This window comes from Emys orbicularis, chromosome 3 (genome assembly GCF_028017835.1).
Source record: "Emys orbicularis isolate rEmyOrb1 chromosome 3, rEmyOrb1.hap1, whole genome shotgun sequence".
Classification (NCBI taxonomy): Eukaryota; Metazoa; Chordata; order Testudines; family Emydidae; genus Emys; species Emys orbicularis.
Window position 1 is genome coordinate 164168969 of NC_088685.1, and position 22743 is coordinate 164191711.

The 22743-nt window shown below is 44.0% G+C and overlaps 1 protein-coding gene across 1 annotated transcript; it reads left to right on the top strand.

The window, feature by feature from the left end:
• Positions 1-303: 303 nt before the first annotated feature.
• Positions 304-22427, top strand: TLR5 (toll like receptor 5). The gene is made up of 3 exons (XM_065401529.1): positions 304-350; positions 463-528; positions 19841-22427. The coding sequence occupies exons 1-3, from the start codon at positions 304-306 to the stop codon at positions 22425-22427; spliced, it is 2700 nt and encodes an 899-aa protein (XP_065257601.1).
• Positions 22428-22743: the final 316 nt, after the last annotated feature.

Below are 22743 nucleotides of genomic sequence, written 5' to 3' on the forward strand. Positions count from 1 at the left end.
TGTTTGTTTATCCCATTTTTGATCTAGTAAATAAAGCCAATTAGAATATATGGCTTAGGTAAGAAAGGCATGGCAAACAGTTAGTCACATTATAAAGACTTAGGGAAGCATTTTTAAAAGCACTCAGTGTTGGTCAAATCCTGCTTCCACTGACACCAATGATAAATCTCCCATTATTTTAATGGGAGCAGTTAAGCCATCACTTCATGCTTTCAAAAATTCCACTCTTAATTTACTTTTTCTTTATTTACAGACTGGGAACAGTTAGGTGAACCTTCCTCCTCTCTGCCCCTACTCCTGGGAATGCTGGGGCATTATGTAAAATGGAATCTGGTTTGGAACCAGTTCAGGTATGAGAGGAGTCCAAACTAAAATCTTTCAGCCATTGATTAACCTTTAATTGGATTAAAGATGATATCTAATTGACTGTTCTTCACTATTGGCTCCTTTTCATATGCAAAGCTGCCTTTCATCCTGGTTATTCAACTATCATCTACAGCACCTGCCTGTTATAGTAAAAGCAAGTAAGTTACATGTACGTAAACAACTGATACTATAAATTCTGTAGATAATTGGGATTGGGAAGATTTCAAATCTAGACAAAAGCCTCATTGTTTTAGTAAATTGATTATGATGTTTAGTGGAAGCTAGAAAGTATAATGACTACAGAATGAAACATTCAGATAATCCTGAGAAGCTTGTCTATCAACTCATTGGGGAGATAATTCAGGGGAATGCATACCTTTAATTCTAGGAGCTTAATTTTCAGTTATATATTAATTACAGCCTCCAACTGCACATTTTTATTTGATGAAAAAACTATAAATTACTTATTTTTATAGACAGCCATTTTCCAAGCCATCATTGCTGAGGTGTAAGTGGAGGATTTGATGTCAAAAAGATTTATTGATGCAAAGTCATCTTCAGGGTACCTTGGCTATCTCTGCAGAAGCTGTTGAACCTGAGTTTTTTTGTATGCAGTCTTATTCAAGGGCTGAGAAGAGAGCTAGGGAGGTTATCTGGTGCTGGCTCTTTGCTTTAGAGCAGAAGTTCTCAAACTGGGGGTCGGGACCCCTCAGGGGGTCACGAGATTATTATGTGGGGGGTCGCGGGCTGTCAGCCTTCACCTCAAACCCCACTTTGCTTCCAGCATTTATAATGGTGTTAAATATGTAAAGAAGTGTTTTTAATTTAAAAGGGGGGTTGCACACAGAGGCTTGCTGTGTGAATGGGGTTACCAATATAAAAGTTTGAGAACCACTGCTTTAGAGAGCAACTACATGAGGGACAGGCTCAAGTGGTCATAAGTGGATGATAAACAGTAACAGTCTGTCTCCAGTGGATGAAGGCATAGCCTGTAAAAAGGAACTTATGTCAACATCAGTAAATGTTCAGGCAATATTGCTCTGAAAGAGAATTAGTTGGTTTTGAGGATAGGCTCAGTTACACAATTGATATACCCCTAAATAAGATTATCAGTTAGAATGGCCTTGCAGGGGTAGTACTGGTTCTCAATTAACTCAGGTTAAAGCAGGAACATACATGTGAGTCTGGGCATGTCCTGTGTTGTGGCAGAAGAAGAGTGCAATGTGTCGCACCTAGCCCAGCCAGATAGCTTCCAGCTGCTGGAGTGAGTACTGGGGAGCCTCCTGCGGCCACCACCACCTCCCCAGACTCAGAACATTTCCCTAAAATATCTCGTCTTGGTCGGGGGCAGCAGTTTTGACAAAGGCTTAAGGTTTGGCCAGGGTTTTCTGTGAACTGGCTGGAATCTAGTGGCCCTATTTGTAATTTGGTGCGAGACTTTGGAATCTATAGAAAATTGGCTACTCCCCAAGCCTATTGCACTCCTTCATTTCTTTTGTTTGCATCTTCCTTATCTCGGCTAGCTGAACTTTTTGCAGTGAGTCTATACTGCCACAAATATCTTTTTATACCATGTGAGTTGACTTCCCTTTGCATAGGGTGAGTAGATACATGTTTATCTGTCTCTGTAGTTAAGATTTATAAACTGTGATTGGCTTAAAAATCATGCAATTTTAAAAAATAATACCTTTGGGGTCTTTTTATTTGAATTGTAGAGTTGAACCTTTGGGTGGGGGGACGTCCCAGTTCTTCGAGTGCTGGTCCCTATGTGTATCCCACACATGGCTATGCATGAGCATCATGCGCCCGAGTCTGGAAATTCTTCAGAGCAGTGTCCATTGACCCACACATGCGCAGTAGCTTCCCTCGTGCTCTTGACCAAGGGTATACAAAGCAATGCAGGTCAATGCCTCTCCAGTTCCTTCTTACTGCTGCATGGCCTGAGTTGGAATCGTGTCCTTCTGTGCATAACCTGCAAACTCAACTCCTTGTAAATAGCTTTATATCTAGTTTAGTAGTTATAGTTAGCATAAATTTATAGTTAGTATAGGATAAGTCCTCCTTACCCCTCAATCGGGGGACTATGCCCAGAGTCCCAGGATTCAAGAATTGTGTCTCCTGCTCTTGCTCCTTCTCCATCAGTGATGGGCATCAACGGTGCCTGCACTGCCTGGGTGAAGCACATATATCTGCAAAGTGCTGTATCTGCTAATCTTTTCCACCCAGAACTAGCGAGGCATGAGAGCTCTGTCTTAGGAAGTTTCTGATGGAGGAGGCTATTAGGCCTCGCTCTAACCTGGGCCTGCGAGACATCCCTGTACAGTGGCCTCAACTGACTAACAGCGCCCCTCCAAGCATCGGCCTCAGAGCAGAGCCATTACCACCAAAGCCCAAAGATGACTCTTACTGTGCTTTCCATGAAAGTAAAGGGGCATTCTCATGGGCACAAGGATAGATCCCCACAGAGGACTGTCCATAAGAAATGCATTTCCTCCCCGAGTCAGTCCAGGTCAGGTGCGATGTTGCAAATGGAACCCGCTCCACCAAAGACCTCCCCCCCAGGTTGGAGGGTGAGGCATGAAAGAAAAGGGATCCAGGTAGTTCAGGTAGTGACAGCAAGACCGAAGCGAAAAGACAGATACTTGCCAGTTCATCAATGAATGCAAGTCCAGACCCATCATCAGTGCAGAGCTATTTATCTAAAGACTGAACAATAGCAACAGATGAGCCAGGTTCTTCAGGCATCCTAGCTGGAACTCCCTGGACTCTGGGCCCTACAGAGACCTTCGTAACCCCGAAGGATATATTTGTCTGTTATCCACAGTCTCTGCTCTTCGTGGGCCCTGCCCTCCTGAGAGAAATCCTTAAGCCTGGTGGAGGAATTGTTACTGATGTCTCAGGAGCAGTTACATCCCCCGGGCAGGAGTGCCGCAGTACCAACAGTGCCACTACTACCAATGGAATTGGAATCGGAAGAGCTAGAGGAGATGGAGGCACCAGTATCTCCGAGAAAGCATAGGAATCCCGACAGGCATTCAAGAGGCTACCTACCAGCACTCTGGATACGAACCCCCAAAGAGACCTGGTACAGATTGGGACTACCAAGGCTGATGGAACCCTCCTTCTTGCCTTTTTGGGGCCTTGGGACCTTATGGCAGACACCCAGACCCCTCTCACGTGTCATACCGCTCCTTTCCCTCTCGGCAGCTGGATCTGTTGGTGTATGAGGAGGAAGAGCTGGAACTGGTTCCGACAGTACCAACAGTTCTGACGGGGACTTCCTTATCATCCCTGGACGATGCTGTCACTCCTTTGTTGTCCTCTCTGCCGGATAACCATCAGCAATACCAGGAGCTGTTGCAAAGGGTCGCTAATGATCTACGGATCCCATTGGAAGAGATCCAGGACCCTCAACACTGGTTCTTGGACATTTTACAACCACAAGGCCCGACCAGAATAGCTCTTCCAATTAATGAGCCTATATTAGATCTGGCCAGAGCAGTTTGGCACATACCTGCATCTTGTGCCCCTATGCCAAAAAGACGCTACTTTGTTCCTGCCAAGGAAGTTGACTTTATATTTTCCCATCCTACCCCTAACTTGCTGTTGGTACAGGCGGACATGGAAAGAACTAGGTTACAGAAATCCATTCCGGCAGAGTAGGGCCCAAAGACACTGGACCTCCTAGTAGGAAGGTCTTCTCTGCATGTCTGCAATTTTGTATAGCTAATTACCAAGCCTTATTAGCAAAATATGATTTCAACACCTACATCTGACCTGCAGATTTCAGAGACAAACTCCCAGTGGAAGACTGAGCCCAATTCCAGTCTTTTCTGGATGAAGGAAAACTAGTGACAAACTCGGCTCTCCAAATTGCGGTGTATGCTGCAAATACTGTGGAGATTATATGAGCATCTCCCAACCGTCTCCCCCGAGTTCCTAGTTTAAAGCTCTTTTAATCAGTTGTGCCAACCTCCATCTCAGAAGTCTATTTCCCTCCCTCCTCAGGTGGAGTCCATCCCAGGAGAACAGTCCTCTGCCTATGAATGCCTCCCAGTGGTCAAACATCCCCAAACCCTCCTTATAGCACCGATCATCATAATCTTGTCTTGCCCTCATTCTCCTCCCCTAGGGACAGGCAGAATCCTACTGAAGATCACCTGAGCCTCCATTTCCTTAAGCATCTTCCCCAGTCTGGCATAGCTTCCCATGATGCATTTCAGCGAGAATCTAGCTGTGTCATTTGTTCCCACATGAAGGACAATCATTGGATTCTTTCCTGCTCCCATTAGGATCCTCTTCAGTCTCAGGTCCACATCCCCTATTTTAGCTCCTGTCAGACAGCACATCCTTCTGCTCTCCGGATCAGCTCTGGTGACTGGCCTGTTCTTCTTAGTAGGAAGTCACCAATCATGTAGACCTACCTCTTCCTGGTGTAATTCTCCAGGTTTCCTCCTGTTCTTTCTGACTGCAAGTCCTCTTGTCTTTTATTCTCATTTGCAATTTCTGCAAGTCATCCTGAATCCCCCTGGAGCTCTGAACTTTTCCCATCTTTGACTCTTTCCTCTCTTCTTATAAGACTAGACATTCTTCTCTTCTTCCTTGTCCTCCCACCTTCTGTTACAGCCTGCTGTGCCCCTTCTTCATTTTCCAGCTCCGCAAACCTGTTCCTGAGCTCTATTTCTCCTTCAGTAGCTGGTCTTTTCCTCTACCTGGTTCTTATAGTCATGTGCTTCCATTGGCCACTTTCCTCACCCAGCAGTCTGTCTCCCCATAGAGTTCTTCAGTCCAGCTTGCATCTGCAAGTCTTGATTTTTCCCTTCAGTCTCCTCTCGCCTTCCCTCCATCATCTGTTCAAATCCCCTTTGAAACTCAACCAGAATTTCCACCTGCATCTCCAGACCTCGGATCTTCTCTTCCATCAGCTTTATCGGACACTTCAGACAAACAAAGCTATCACAAGGTAACAACACAACTAGTTTTGTCAGGGAAGACCAGACACTGCTTTGAAGAATTTCCGCACTGGGGCGCGTGGTGCACATGTGTACCCACGTCACGTGTGGAATACAGATAGGGATCACACATCTTGAAGAACCTTCAGTTACACTAAGTAACCTCTCATTTCAAGTTTTTCTCTGCAAGCATGAGAGAGCGAAATTTAGTGTGGTGGGGTTTTTCCCCTTATACTTACATGAATTCAGGCTTTAAGAAAAAGAACACTTATTGCAAGGGTTGACCACGCTATCGCTTAATGGATAGCAAGACACAAAAGCACTGCTTTTCCCCCAATGGATGAAGTGATTCTTAGCTTCTGAGATCTCATCTTTAGTTGCCCCCTCTGCGTGTCCCAAGCTCTGCCACATGGTGTTTCTCGTCTCTCCTTCTGACAAGTAACTCCTTTCATTTCCTCATGCCTAGAACAGCCTTCCTGGCCCAGTACATCCTGTACCTCCATATACCTCCTCAGAACTCACCAATCAGCTTTCTATGGGTCACTGCTTCCTCAGCCCCCCTTTGGACAGTGCACCTAACTGTTACTCCATTTTTTTAAATTCAGAGGAACTAATGAGGTGCTCTACACAATAATAGACCTCTCTCATGAGCTTTCTCACTCCCTCTATTCCCGCTCTTCACCCTATATCCTTATGTCTCACACAGAAAGTTCTCTAGTGCAATGACATGTCACTTGTAGGTGTCTGTACAACTCCAGTCACATTTATGATGCTGTAAAAATAAGTTACAGCCCGTTTCAAGTGTGTTCTGTCCTAGGCCCTACTTCAGAAGAAAGCTAAGCCAGTGTCTCTCAAAATCTGACTTTTCTCTATCTTCATTCCAGGAGAAAGTGGAGCTATGCACATGGCTTTGCCGCAGACACTCTTTTGTAAGTTGTAAATTGTAAGTTCCTACACAGTTGCTCCCAAGCGTAGTTCTATCCAGTATTCCAGACATACCATACCCCAACCACAGGTCTGTCTGCTTTTTGACCCTGCCAGAGAAACAGAACCTTTTAATTTTCTGAGGTCGGCAGGGGAGCATGCTCATCTTTGGTCTTTGTGGATGGTGTAGATCCCATGACATGATTTTTTTTAATGTGAGTAAGAGATTACATCAATAGCCTGTGCCAAAATGTTCCCTCTTCTTCTCTCCTTCTTCTGTGTGCTGTGCGTCTAGGCCAAAATGTTCAAACTTGGGCATCTAAAGTTAGAGACCTAAATAAATTACTCAATTTTTCCAATAGTGTTTAACATCCAGCAACTCCCATTGGTTACATCATAAGGTTTTGTCAGCTGGATCCGGGGGCAATAGGATCTTTGAGAAGCTGAGAAGGCATCAGAGATGGTTTGGGATTGTGAGGTAAGCATATTTAGCTGGATATTTCTTAAAACAATCAGCAGTGAAATAGTTAACAATGTTAACATTTAAATGGTCATCTTTAGGTTTCAGAGTTAAAACTCCATTGAGCTGTTCATAGCTCTCAAAGCTAGTGTTTCAGGCTGGCTGCAGACTCAGGCAAACTTCACTGCATTGTTTTACACTCAGTTCATGTTTTTAAAGATCTCTTAACATGATGTCTAGGACCCTGGAGAGCCTTTATTACCTTTGTTACCCTTTTCTGTACTCTCAGTATTTCTTAGCCTCACAACTGTGCACCATACTCCAGAGGTCATCGTGTCTGCTACTTGTGCTCTTTTTCTGCGAGTGATACAAACCTCTGTTCTCTTTGCACTCCTAACTCCTCCCAGACATTGAGAAGATGGGGTTTAAGCATCTCTTCTCATCAGTCCCCCTCCTTTTTTTCATCAGGCTCTGGCAATCTTTTATCACCTTGAATATGTCTCTTTTGCTGTTTGTCCAGTCCTCTCCTAATTGCTTCGCATTAAGTTGCATGAGCCTCCTCAACCCCATTTTTCCTAATTACCTGTAGAAGTAGATATGTCCCCCTTGGGTATCAGCTGTCACTCTTAGGCCAGGTCTACACTACCGCGGTAGTTCGACAGCTGGCAATCGAACTTCCGGGTTCGATTTATCGCGTCTGGTCTGGACGCGATAAATCGATCCCGGAAGCGCTCGCCGTCGACTGCGGTACTCCAGCTCGGCGAGAGGAGTACCGCGGAGTCGACGGGGAGCCTGCCTGCCGCGTGTGGACCGCGTCTGAACCGCGGTAAGTTCGAACTAAGGTATGTCGACTTCAGCTACGTTATTCACGTAGCTGAAGTTGCGTACCTTAGTTCGAATTTGGGGGTTAGTGTAGACCAGGCCTTAGTTCTAGGCACTGGCCTGCCTATTCCTTTTGCCAGTTCCTTGATGTATAGCATAAACAAGATAAGCATCAAGGAGTGAGTGTTGGTCCTAACATGTCACTTACCACCTATCTGCTCTGTAGCCATTCAATGCTGGTCTTCCCTGACAAAGCCAAGTGTGTTTTTACCTATCCCACTGTAAAAACATAGAGGAGACGGGTCACTTTCATTTTATTGAGGTAAACTAGGCAAGGTCAGCCATGGGTCAGACAGGTGCCTTGTCTCCATTTAGGCTTTTACAGCAAATTAGCTGTTGCGTTTGTTATCTCGCTGTAAAACATTACTTTGGCTAAGGCTTTGTCTTCACTACTTACCAATGTTCTCTGGCTTCTGTTACCAAGCCAAGTTGGTTAAGGTTTGTTTTTTTTAGTCAACTAATTTCACCATTATACTTGTGCTTGTTAACTTTATACACACTTTAACCTTGAAGACAATACTCTATTGAAACTCTACTTGAAGCTCTAGAGTACATTCTGTGCATTACTCACCATCTACTCTTCATTGCCATTTCCTCAAAGATTTTAATCAGTTTTGTCAACCCTGACCTCCCTTTTGTAAATAAGGGCTGTCTCTAGCCAGCCTATAACTGCCCAAGTTCTTTCCTGTTACCTTTCTGATCCTTCCAGGTCAGAGTTTTGGTCTTGGCTGCATTTCTAATTAACTTGTGAGAGTATCTAAGGATCCCTCATCTCTGTTCTAACTGCTGCTTTGTTTGAGACATGGTTCAGAATAACTACTAATCTTCTTGGTTGCTCAATGACTAGATTAAAAAAAACATATTTAAAAACACACAGATTCTTCCCTGTGGCAATTCCTATTCTAATCAGAGCAATTAAAATTCTTCTCATGTGGGAGTTTTCAAGGAATATTGAGAGTCAACACAGATTGAGTTTGGGTTTGTGAGCCAGGAGCAACTGAGCTCTAATCCTGGTTCTGTGGCTCTGGGCAAGTCCTTTAACATCTCTGCCTCCGTTTCTCCAGAGGTAAAATGAGGGTAATACTTGTCCTCACAAGAGTGTTGTAGGGATCAGTTAGTTGTCTTAATTGACTGTCTTAAAGTGCTTCAAATGAATCACACTGATACTATTAGCCCTTTTCAAAAAGGCCAAATTCTCTCCGACTTCACTGCTGTTTTGAGAGACACTAGCAACACAAAGGGCCGGAAACTGACCCATCTGGCCTGCTGAGAAATTTCCCCACTGTGGCAGAATCCTCAGCTGGAATAACGAGCAGAATCAGCTCCTTTGTCCAGTAGAGGGGACATGCCAGTGAGAGGGAGGGGATGGTTTGTGGTTGGAACACTCAGACTATGTTCAAATGGCGGATAGCTCATTGGGAGTCATCGGGAGCTATAAACATGTCTTAGAGCAGTGGTTCTCAACCTTTTTGGTCTTGGGATGCATCAGGTGAGGTATTTCCAGTAGAGATAAGGAGGTGTTAGTACCATTATACAAGGCACTGGTGAGACCTCATCTGGAATACTGTGTGCAGTTCTGGTCTCCCATGTTTAAGAAGGATGAATTCAAACTGGAACAGGTACAGAGAAGGGCTACTAGGATGATCCGAGGAATGGAAAACCTGTTTTATGAAAGGAGACTCAAAGAGCTTGGCTTGTTTAGTCTAACCAAAAGAAGGCTGAGGGGAGATATGATTGCTCTATATAAATATATCAGAGGGATAAATACAAGGAAGGCAGAGGAATTATTTAAGCTAAGTACCAATGTGGACACAAGAACAAATGAATATAAACTGGCCATCCGGAAGTTTAGACTTGAAATTAGACAAAGGTTTCTAACCATCAGAGGCATGAAATTTGGAACAGCCTTCCAAGGGGAGCAGTGGAGGCAAAAGACGTATCTGGCTTCAAGACTAAGTGTGATAAGTTTATGGAGGGAGTGGTATGATGGGATAGCCTAAATTTGGCAATTAATTGATCTTTGACTATTAGCAGTAAATATGCCCAGTGGCCTGTGATGGGATGTTAGATGGGGTGGGATCTGAGTTACTACAGAGAATTCTTTCCTGGGTGTCTGGCTGGTGAGTCTTGCCCACATGTTCCGGGTTTAGCTGATCGCCATATTTGGGGTCGGGAAGGAATTTTCCTCCAGGGAAGATTGGCAGAGGCACTGGGGGGGGTTTCGCCTTCCTCTGCAGCATGGGGCATGGGTCACTTGCTGGAGGATTCTCTGCACCTTGAAGTCTTTAAACCATGATTTGAGGCCTTCAATAGCTCAGACAGGCTAGGGCAGAGGTGGGCAAACCATGGCCCGCGGGCCACATACGGCCCGCAGGACCGTCCTGCCCGGCCCCTGAGCTCCTGGCCCGGGAGGCTCGCCCCACTGTGGGTGTAATGCTCTGGGAGGTGGGGCTGTGAGTTCCTGGGGCAGCGCAGCTGCAGAGCCCAGCCTGACCCAGTGCTCTGTGCTGCGTGGTGGCGGCAGCGGCGTGGCCCAGCTCCAGCTGGGCGGCGCGGCTGTAGCGCCACCAGCCACTGGTGCTCCAGGCAGTGTGGCAAGGGGGCAGGTAGCGGGGGGGATGGAGAGAGGGCAGGGGAGTTCGGGGGTGGTGGTCAGAGGGCGGGGATGTGGATAGAGGTCAGGGTGGTCGGGGGGGAGAGGGGGTTGGATGGGGTGGCAGAGGGCAGTCAGGGGACAGGGAGAAGGGGTGGTTGGATGGGGCAGGAGTTCCAGGGGGGCCATCAGGAATGAGAGGAGGGGTTGGATGGGGCAGCAGGGGTCCAGGGAGCGAGTGTGTGTGGATAGGGCAGGGGTCCCAGAGGGGCCGTCAGGGAACAGGGGGGTTGGTTGGGGCAGGAGTCCCGGGGGGGGGGGGGGGCAGATAGGAGACAAGGTGGGTGAGGGAATATCTTTTATTGGACCCACTGGTGTTGGTGAGCGAGACAAGTTTTTTGATCTACACAGGACTCTTCTTCAGGTCTGCGAAAGGTACTGAGAGTGTCACAGCTAAATACAACATTGAACAGATAGTTTAGCATAAGTAGTTAGGGACCATTCAAGGCAAAGGGGCCCATTAACACCCCCAGCATAGGACAAAAAAGGGGGTTAGTGGGTTACACATTGTTGTAGTAAGCCATAACACCAGTGGCTTTATTAAGACCATGATATTTAGTGTCTAGCAAAATTACAACTTTCAGCTCCCAGGCTTGTCTTTTGAAAGTGTTGTGATAAGTCTGACCTATCAGTTCTCATCCTCAAAGGAAACCTGTCCAACATGCAGAGAGTATACATGCTGATGAATGCTGAATCCGCACAAAAGACTTGCCAGTATTTGCAGGTTCTGGGAGATATGCAAAATTTACCCTACACTTCAGACAGCAAATTTGTTTCCTTTCCTGTCTAAAAAAGTGAGCAAACATTCTCAAGTATTGGCAGGGACAATGTAAATCCAAACAGGATGGCAACATCCTTCCCTGATCTAATTAGCTTTATTGGCAACACTTGGCAAAAACCATCAGGTCTGCATTGCTTAAAAAACAAAAACTGTTGAACAAATGCTTTGGTTATAAATATGCTGCTTTTTTTAAAGAGGGGAATGGTGAGTGCTTTGCTTCAATGGACGGTTCTTTAGATTAGCTAGTGCTCCTCTCAGTGTCCCTCCCCTTCTCCTACCAATGGGATTTCTTCATTCACCAGATGCCCTTAGGAGAACACTGAGATTCCACAAAAGGCCTACTGCAAAATTCACCCTAAAACTACAGTCAGCAAGAGTGCTTCCTTTCATCTACACTGGGAAATCTTCTAACCAGTTTTAAAACCAGTTCACCTCAAAAGAGTTTCAGAAACTGCTTAGAGCTGTAGAGTAGGCCAGTTTTATGCTAAGGTAACCTGATCTGTTTTTACTGAGCCAGTTTAACCCCTGCTGAGAGGGAACTCAGAGCCTGGAGCTGGAATACTGAGATGGAGTCTCAACATACACACTCACTGGTCGGTCATGGGGCAGGTGAAGCTCCACTTCTCATTATAGAAGTTCCCTTCCTGCTACACTAAGAGCTGGATGGTGGGAGGACCCATCTGTTATAGCTAAGGGTACGTTACTTGCTAGAGCAAGGTCTAGGAGTCACGTGAGCCTCCCCGTTCCCAACTCTCCCGGTCTCCGTTTTTTTTTATTTCTTCTGACGCCTAGGCAGGAAAACAAAATGAAGCTTGGATTCATGTGTCTAAATCCTGCAGCCATGGATCTGGAACTTTCAATGCCATGGTTCTCAATAACATATTAACCGGTTACCTAATCCCTCTTCTCAACAAGGCTGGTGTGGATACATAGCCCAAGTACACCTCTACCCCGATAGAATGCAACCCGATATAACACGAATTCGGATATAACGCGGTAAAGCAGCGGGGAGCTCCGGGCCCTTTAAGGCGCCACTCGAGCCCCGCTGCTTTACCACGTTATATCCGAATTCATGTGGAGCCTCGGGCCCTTTAAATCCCCACCCGAGCCCTGCTGCCAGAGCTCCGGCGGTGATTTAAAGGACCTGGGGCTCCCCACAGCAGCTGGAGCACCAGGCCCTTTAAATCACCACAGGGGAAGCCGGTCCAGTCCGGCACGGCGTACCGGCTCTTGCCAGTACGCCGTACTGGACCGAACCCGATATAACGCGGTCTCACCTATAAGGCGGTGAGATTTTTGGGCTCCCGAGGACCGCGTTATATTGGGGTAGAGGTGTAACTGGGTAGTGTACTTAGGATTTCTGCAAGGTTATTTTGGAGCAGGAACGTGTTTGCCCGAAACATCTTGGGTGCTCAGCTACGACCCTGATGCGGCCATATAAGTGACCAAACAGATTTTTTTAGGTTAAAATGCCATCTGGTCTGTCAGTAAGTTCTGCATACATTAAATCTTTGGTCAGATCGCATTGCACCAGTAAAGGGCAAAGAATAGATTCTTGTTTATGCTTCAACAACAGAAAGAGTAGCCTGGTCTACATCTGGAAGTTGCACCAGTATAATTAGCTCAGTTAAGGGTGAGATTTTTTTTTTTTTTACAGAAGTATTTATACTGGTATATCCCATATGCTGGACGCAGTCGTACTGGTATAAAGGTCCTTTACACTGGTAGAACGTATTCCCCTTCCACCATGGGATATGCTAGATCGGGGTATGACTATACTGCAAGTGTTGCAGCATAGACACTAGCTACAGCAATGGAAGGGTTTCCCATCGCTGTAGTAAATCCACTCCCTTGAAAGGCTGGAGCTAGGATGATGGACGAATTCTTCCGTCAACCTAGTGGTGTCTTAGGTTGGCTTAACTGCGTCTCTCGGGATGTGAATTTTTCGCACCCCTGAGCAGAATAACTAAGTTGATCTACATTTTAGGTGTAGATCAGGCTTAGTATATGCATGTACACGCTAGGGTGTTGTACCAATTTAACTCTCACAGTATAGGTAAAGCAATACAAGTTTTAATCTGTAGACAAGCCCAGAGAGACAGAACTTCCCATGCTGTTCTATCTTATTTCCACTCCCCCCACACACACACATACTTTTCAGCTCCCTATGGAGATAAAGCTGATGCTGTCATTCATTTAAAAATAGTTGGACTCCTAGTGGAATTTGCAAAACACTGTGGAATGTCAATTAAATTCGCTCCAGCAACACACAACTCCAGTCGGTTTTATGGCTAAACAAATATATTTTTACTGATCCTCCGTGCAGTTTTCCATGTTATATTGTGTTAAAGGAATGCTATCAGCTACCTCTAGATTTAGATTATGTAGATTGTTTTGCTAATAGAAAGAACCACTGATGTAAGGAGTGGTTCTGAACTGCTCCCTGTGACAAGAGTGAATGGAAAAGGTCGCTTTTTGTCATCACTCTTGCCATTCCACACAAAGGTCCAAGTTTCCAGGAGGACACTGGTCCCACGAAAATATTGGAGGAGCAAACAGTTTATCCATTAGCCCCTCCCTGCAAGCAGACTCGAGATAAAGGCGGGATTATATGAGGACACATGGCCTGATGGATACCTCCTTAACATCTGATAGCAGCCAAACCACGAACTATAAAGGGTTGGAGAATTTTTCAACAAAACATTTTTCTGACGTAAAAATGAGATTTCTTTTTCCATCAAAAATTGCCCCAGTTCCCCTCCATTTTCTGAGATCCTCAATCTGAACCTGTTGCAGTTCACCTAGTGCTAGATTTATATTGCTTGCCTGCACCACGGCCGTTATTTTACTTGTGGCTTTGTTTTGTTAATTCTGTGATTTTGCTTAAACTTAAAAAACAAAAATGTTTGGACAAATAGCAGGCACAGAAGTGTTCATCCTGAAAGTGAAAGACAAATGTTTAATAAAATAATAGCATGTGATACTTGGAGATTAGAGACATTATATTTGCAACATCAAATATAGTGGTGAATATAAGCACCACCATGGTAATAAATAAAAGTGAAACTCACCAGTCTATTTTAGGGCCCAAGCGAGTGAAGTGGAAAACGTAAACAAGGAGTCTAAATGGTGAAATGTATAATAATTTTTTTAATAATCTAAGGAGTTTTTAGTAACAAATAAAGGTTTTTAAAAATATATATATTCACTGTTGACGGTGTATCTCTTAAAAGGCAGGTTTGACCAAACCTCTGGGATAGAAAAGACAAATAGTAAAAGAGCCCTTTGCAAATTAAATTATCGAGGATAATCCCCTAGAGATTTTGTCAAAATATCCATTAGATTTCTTTCAGAGTGGTAGCCGTGTTAGTCTGTATCAGCAAAAAGAACAGGAGTACTTGTGGCACCTTAGAGACTAACAAATTTATTTGAGCATAAGCTTTCGTGGGCTAAAACCCACTTCATCCACTTCATCGGATGCATGCAGTGGAAAATACAGTAGGAAGATATATATACACAGAGAACATGAAAAAATGGGTGTTGATATACCAACTGCAATGAGAGTAATCAATCAAGGTGGGCTATTATCAAAAGGAGAAAAAAAAAAATTTTTGTAGTGATAATCAGGATGGCCCATTAGATTTCTGTTGTCCATGCCTGCAATTTACTTTCTTTGGCCCAAATCCTGAATTCCTTACTCAAGCAAACTATGCATTAATCTTAGTGGGTATTTTGCTTGAGTAAAGACAGTGTGTAGGGTCTTCAGGATGTGGCCTCTTCTCCAGTATTGCCAACATCAGTCCTGTTCAAGAATTATTGGTGGATTATTTTTATGTGCTGTCTAGTGTTTGAGCATTTAGGGTACATATTTTCAAACTTTTCTCTGCAGCCATGACAACTAGAAACTTAATTTAAAAATAAATAAATAGGACAGCTGAGATTCTAATGTAATCATATGACTGGAGGAACACGGGGCTTTAACAGAAAAACTACCAAATATTGTGAGATTCATGATAAAATTGCGAGAGTTGACAATGCTGCAGTACCATTGGAATCCCTGTTGTCCAGTCTGTGAATTAAACTGGATAAGTGTGTAATTTACTGTTTGCAATGTACCTTTTTTTTTTTTTTTTTACTGTCTCAAAAGTCTGTAAAACTTGTGAGTACTAAACAAACCGTATTCATGGTTTCACTACTACAGAGCTGAGTTCAGCATAGAATCTTGAAATCATTTAGGCCAGGTCTACACTACCGCGGTAGTTCGACAGCTGGCAATCGAACTTCCGGGTTCGATTTATCGCGTCTGGTCTGGACGCGATACATCGATCCCGGAAGCGCTCGCCGTCGACTGCGGTACTCCAGCTCGGCGAGAGGAGTACCGCGGAGTCAACGGGGAGCCTGCCTGCCGCGTGTGGACCGCGTCTGAACCGCGGTAAGTTCGAACTAAGGTATGTCGACTTCAGCTACATTATTCACGTAGCTGAAGTTGCGTACCTTAGTTCGAATTTGGGGGTTAGTGTAGACCAGGCCTGACTCTTACTGTGATGCTTCTGGGAAATCTCTGCCATTAGTGAAACAGTACAGTCAATCAATAACAACAATTAATGGGATTGACCTACTTGTTAATTACTGGCTCAGGGCCTATCTTTTTCTCTATGAAGTAAATTTATTTAGCAACCACTATATGGCCAGCAGGGATTTGGTTTGACAAAAACTTATGCTTATTAAGTTTGAACACATTAGGCTGTAGGGTACAAAAATTCTTACTCTGGTTGTCAGCCAAGTAAACATTTCAGTGAATGCTTTTTAGAAAGGAGAGGCGGGTAGTTGCAATCTTTAGTAAATACATATTAAACAAAAGCATGCAAGTAGTCCTTTTAGTGCTGACATCATAGAATCATAGAATCATAGAATATCAGGGTTGGAAGGGACCTCAGGAGGTCATCTAGTCCAACCCCCTGCTCAAAGCAGGACCAATTCCCAACTAAATCATCCCAGCCAGGGCTTTGTCAAGCCGGGCCTTAAAAACCTCCAAGGAAGGAGACTCCACCACCTCCCTAGGTAACACATTCCAGTGCTTCACCACCCTCCTAGTGAAATAGTGTTTCCTAATATCCAACCTAGACCTCCCCCACTGCAACTTGAGACCATTGCTCCTTGTTCTGTCATCTGCCACCATTGAGAACAGCCGAGTTCCATCCTCTTTGGAACCCCCCTTCAGGTAGTTGTAGGCTGCTATCAAATCCCCCCTCATTCTTCTCTTCTGGAGACTAAACAATCCCAGTTCCCTCAGCCTCTCCTCATAAATCATGCGCTCCAGACCCCTAATCATTTTTGTTGCCCTCCGCTGGACTCTTTCCAATTTTTCCACATCCTTCTTGTAGTGTGGGGCCCAAAACTGGACACAGTACTCCAGATGAGGCCTCACCAATGTCAAATAAAGGGGAACGATCACGTCCCTCGATCTGCTGGCAATGCCCCTACTTATACAGCCCAAAAGGCCGTTAGCCTTCTTGGCAACAAGAGCACACTGTTGACTCATATCCAGCTTCTCGTCCACTGTGACCCCTAGGTCCTTTTCTGCAGAACTGCTACCTAGCCATTCGGTCCCTAGTCTGTAGCTGTGCATGGGATTCTTCCGTCCCAAGTGCAGGACTCTGCACTTGCCCTTGTTGAACCTCATCAGGTTTCTTTTGGCCCAGTCCTCTAATTTGTCTAGGTCCCTCTGTATCCGATCCCTACCCTCTAGTGTATCTACCACGCCTCCTAGTTTAGTGTCATCGGCAGACTTGCTGAGAGTGCAGTCCACTCCATCCTCCAGATCATTAATAAAGATATTAAACAAAACCGGCCCCAGGACCGACCCTTGGGGCACTCCGCTTGAAACCGGCTGCCAACTAGACATGGAGCCATTGATCACTACCCGTTGAGCCCGACGATCTAGCCAGCTTTCTATCCACCTTACAGTCCATTCATCCAGCCCATACTTCTTTAACTTGGCGGCAAGAATACTGTGGGAGACCGTATCAAAAGCTTTGCTAAAGTCAAGGAATAACACATCCACTGCTTTCCCCTCATCCACAGAGCCAGTTATCTCATCATAGAAGGCAATTAGGTTAGTCAGGCACGACTTCCCCTTGGTGAATCCATGCTGACTGTTCCTGATCACTTTCCTCTCCTCTAAATGTTTCATAATTGATTCCTTGAGGACCTGCTCCATGATTTTTCCAGGGACTGAGGTGAGGCTGACTGGCCTGTAGTTCCCCGGATCCTCCTTCTTCCCTTTTTTAAAGATGGGCACTACATTAGCCTTTTTCCAGTCATCCGGGACCTCCCCCGATCGCCATGAGTTTTCAAAAATAATGGCTAATGGCTCTGCAATCTCATCCGCCAACTCCTTTAGCACCCTCGGATGCAGCACATCCGGCCCCATGGACTTGTGCACGTCCAGTTTTTCTAAATAGTCCCGAACCACTTCTTTCTCCACAGAGGGCTGGTCACCTTCTCCCCATATTGTGCTGCCCAGTGCAGCAGTCTGGGAGCTGACCTTGTTTGTGAAGACAGAGGCAAAAAAATCATTGAGTACATTAGCTTTTTCCACATCCTCAGTCACTAGGTTGCCTCCCTCATTCAGTAAGGGTCCCACACTTTCCTTGACTTTCTTCTTGTTGCTAACATACCTGAAGAAACCCGTCATGTTACTCTTAACATCTCTTGCTAGCTGCAACTCCAAGTGTGATTTGGCCTTCCTGATTTCACTCCTGCATGCCTGAGCAATATTTTTATACTCCTCCCTGGTCATTTGTCCAATCTTCCACTTCTTGTAAGCTTCTTTTTTGTGTTTAAGATCAGCAAGGATTTCACTGTTTAGCCAAGCAGGTCGCCTGCCATATTTACTATTCTTTCTACACATCGGGATGGTTTGTTCCTGCAACCGCAATAAGGATTCTTTAAAATACAGCCAGCTCTCCTGGACCCCTTTGCCCTTCATGTTATTCTCCCAGGGGATCCTGCCCATCTGTTCCCTGAGGGAGTCAAAGTCTGCTTTTCTGAAGTCCAGGGTCCGTATTCTGCTGCTCTCCTTTCTTCCTTGTGTCAGGATCCTGAACTCGACCATCTCATGGTCACTGCCTCCCAGGTTCCCATCCACTTTTGCTTCCCCTACTAATTCTTCCCTGTTTGTGAGCAGCAGGTCAAGAAAAGCTCTGCCCCTAGTTGGTTCCTCCAGCACTTGCACCAGGAAATTGTCCCCTACACTTTCCAAAAACTTCCTGGATTGTCTGTGCACCGCTGTATTGCTCTCCCAGCAGATATCAGGATGATTAAAGTCTCCCATGAGAACCAGGGCCTGCGATCTAGCAACTTCTGCTAGTTGCCAGAAGAAAGCCTCGTCCACCTCATCCCCCTGGTCTGGTGGTCTATAGCAGACTCCGACCACAACATCACCCTTGTTGCTCACACTTCTCAACTTTATCCAGAGACACTCAGGTTTTTCTGCAGTTTCATAGCGGAGCTCTGAGCAGTCATACTCCTCTCTTACATACAATGCAACTCCCCCACCTTTTCTGCCCTGCCTGTCCTTCCTGAACAGTTTATATCCATCCATGATAGTACTCCAGTCATGTGAGTTATCCCATCTTGCTCTGTGTTATGCAGTAGGCAACGTAAGGACAGTGATTGCTCTGAAGAGATTACAGTTTAAACGAGAGACGTTTAGCTGACAGTATGCATGAAGAAATCCAGAGTGGGGAAAACCCCGAAGTATACATCAGTTAGATGCATTCATTACATTCACGCATTGCTATGCAAAATCTGACTGTCTACAGTACATCAAATGTAATCTTTTAATAAGCAGTAGGCTGTAAACAGTAGATTTGTCCCACACAATAAATCAGTGACCTTAATACCATATGCTAGATCTCTTGCGAGCTTCATTTGTACTGGCGAATATTTTAAGATGACTAATAGCAATAAGAATGATTACTAAGGACTATTTAATTACTATATCCTCCCCATCAACCTCTTTCCTGTGTATGCTTTTAAAGCATTGCTCTCACCATAAAAAACAACTTCATGTTACTGGAATAGTCCCAGAGATTCTGAAACTCCAAATGAGCCTTTTCCTTTTAAACCTATAGCTGAGTCAAACTCTGCTGTGTTCAATTCAGAGTTACTCCGCTGATGACCAGAAATCTTATGGGTGCTCCAAAAAGAAAGCATGCTATTTTTTTTAATACTATTTCTGGAAGTGCCTTGTCTGTGAGACTATTATGACATGTCATTGTTATCCATTGGAATTGTCTGACCTAGCCCCACTAGCAATGAGGAGTGGGGAGGAACATGGCAGTGATTACACTGTTCAGAAGGGTAGGTGATTATCTCAATACTTGTGTTAACCTAAAGCCTCTGACCATACTATCCAAACTTTTAAAAAACAGTCTGGCTAACTTTGAATAAGGAATGAGTTTCAGGGTAATGTACCAGTGTTGTCACATCAGGGGTGCAACTGTTAAATATTTGGACCAAGATTTTCAAAAGTGACCAATAATTTTTGGGTGCCCATCTTAAAATACTTTGCATGGAACTTGATTTTTAGAGTGGGTTGCTCACCATTTTCTGGAGCCCATCCACTGAACATCAGCTCCCTTTAAAGTGTTTCAGATTGTATACTCAAAAACACATGCACCCAAAATCCCTCATGATTTGAAAATCTTGGCCTTGGTTTTTTATTCTGTTGCATTAAAACTTTGCTACAAAACTTTATTGGTCAGACAGCCAATTTTATATTTTGTTCTTACAACTTTCTCTCTCTTTTCATGCAGCATCACAATGTTACATCATCTAGTATTTCTCTTAGGAATGTCACTGGTAGCCAAAGAAATATTTGCATTTACAAGCTGCTATTCCGATGGCCAAATTGCCAGGTATTATTTTTGTAACCTCACCGAGGTTCCACCTGTGCCCAATAATACAGTTATACTCTGGCTAAATTTCAACAAAATCAGGCAAGTGAATGCATCCTCCTTCCCTCTGCTGGAACAGTTGCAGATTTTGGAAATTGGAACCCAGCTTGTCTTTTCTGTTACCATAGGGAAAGCAGCTTTTAGGAACCTGCCAAACCTTCGAAACTTAGATTTAGGAGACAATAAGATACTTCATCTCGATCCTGATGCTTTTGTGAAGTTGTCAAATGTACAAATACTCCGGCTATATCACAACAGTCTTGAGGAGTCCATTCTGGAAGAAGACTATCTTCGAGATATGATCTCCTTAGAATATTTGGATCTTTCTGGAAACAAGATCAAAAGCCTTCGCCCTCATCGCTTATTTTACCGTCTAAAATCCTTGCAAATTGTGGACCTGAAATACAACTGGATACCCATCTTATGTGAAGGAAACCTTGATAGCTTCCAGGGAAAATTCTTCCAATTGTTTATTCTCAATTCTAATAAATTATACTACTCAATTTCTATGGACTGGGCCAAGTGTGGAAATCCTTTCAAAAACATAGCCCTGGACACCCTGGATCTTGGTGGTAATGGCTGGGGTGTAGATATAATGCAACACTTCTGCACAGCTGTGAATGGGACTTCAATTGTTTTTTTGAAGCTGAGCCATCACATAATGGGTCCAGGATTTGGCTTTAAGAACTTAAAAGATCCAGACCAAGATACATTTGCAGGGCTAGCAAGAAGTGGCGTTCGCTTACTGGATATTTCACATGGTTCTATTTTCTCTCTCAATCCTTATGTATTTCAGAGCCTTGGTGATCTGGAATTGCTGAACCTTCACAACAACAAGATAAATCAGATCCAAAAACAAGCATTTTTTGGTCTGGGAAACCTAGGAACTCTCAACCTGTCATATAACATTCTGGGGGAGCTGTACGATTATACTTTTGAGGGGCTTCAGAATGTGATGCATATTGATTTGCAACAAAATCATATTGGAGTAATTGCTGGGAATTCGTTCAGGGATTTAAGAAGGTTAAAGTTGGTGGATCTCCGGGACAATGCCATTAAAACTCTCCCTTCTTTCCCAGCCATGATCACTCTTCATTTAAGTGACAATAAGCTATTATCTGTAAGTAACCAGAGAATAAATGCAACAGTCCTTATCTTGGAAAGAAACAGACTGGACAATCTGGGTGATCTTTATATTCTTTTACAAGTTCCAGATGTGAAGTATATCTTGTTAAGACAAAATCGTTTATCTTATTGTGTTAAAAGTGTTGATGTTATAGAAAATAACCAGTTAGTCTACTTGGATCTAGGAGAAAACATGTTAAAGCTTGTGTGGGACAGAGGTTTATGTTTGGATGTGTTCAGGGCACTTTCCAAACTAGAGGTGCTCCACCTGAACAACAACTACCTTACTACCCTTCCACAGGATATTTTTAGTGGTCTAACATCATTAAACAGACTTAACCTAGCCTCCAACCTGTTGTCTTATCTTTCTCCTGGTGTTTTCCCTGAGAGCCTAAAGACACTTAATATGTCTGAAAACCAACTTCTTTCACCTGCCCTTGAGCTCTTCATGACTTTGAGTATCCTGGATATAACAAATAACAGGTTTTTCTGTGATTGCAGTTTAAACACCTGGACAGCACGGTTAAATCAAACCAATGTGACCTTAGCTGGCTCAGAAAATGACACATACTGTATACTCCCACCTTTTTTAACAAGGGTTCCACTCTCTTCAGTGGCACTTGATGGCTGTAATGAAGACGAACTCCAGAAGCCTCTACAGTTCTCACTGTTCATCTTCACTTCAGTCACTCTGATAATGTTCCTAACAGCAGTCATCATTTTTAGTCACTTTCGGGGGACTTGTTTTGTCTGGTATAAGACCATCAAAGGTGCTATGCTAAAAGAACGTAAGCAAGCAATAGATACAAGTGCATATCAATATGATGCATATTTATGCTACAGCAGCAGAGACTTTGAGTGGGTCCAAAATTCATTGATAAAGCACCTGGACTCTCAGTACTCTGAGAAAAACAGATTTACTTTGTGCTTTGAAGAAAGAGATTTCCTGCCTGGGGAGGAACAGATCACCAACATCCGTGATGCCATTTGGAACAGCAGGAAGACCATTTGCATTGTGACAAGGCAGTTCCTCAAGGATGGGTGGTGCGTGGAAGCCTTTAATTTTGCCCAGAGCAGATACTTTTGTGACCTGAAAGATGTCCTCATTATGGTTGTGGTTGGGTCACTTTCTCAGTATCAGTTGATGAAATACAAACCGATTAGAGTCTTTGTGCAAAGGAGTCAGTACATGCAGTGGCCTGAAGACCATCAAGATGTAGACTGGTTTTTAAATAACCTTTCTTACCAAATTCTGAAAGAAAAAAAAGTGAAAAAGAAATCCAGTGTTATAGAAATGCAAACTGTAAGGACAATCTCGTAGCTGGGAGGGTTGTTCATGGTTCATATTATTAGTGCTATAAAACAAATTTTTGTAGTTACATTTTTGCTTGTGGCTTGACAGTTACTTAAATATTCTAAATCCATTTCCACCTGTGGCATGGTAGGAAAGAAGTATGGGCCATGCTTCAGCTTTCCCTGACAAATGGATAGAATATAACTTCCTTGGTTTAAGTTTTAATAAATATGGCATCAGCTTTAAAGTCACCAGCAAATGGAATTAACAAAATTCAATCACTCTAGGAACTATGGCCCATATTTTCAAAAGAAGTCACCAAGTATGGGTGTCTCAAATTTTG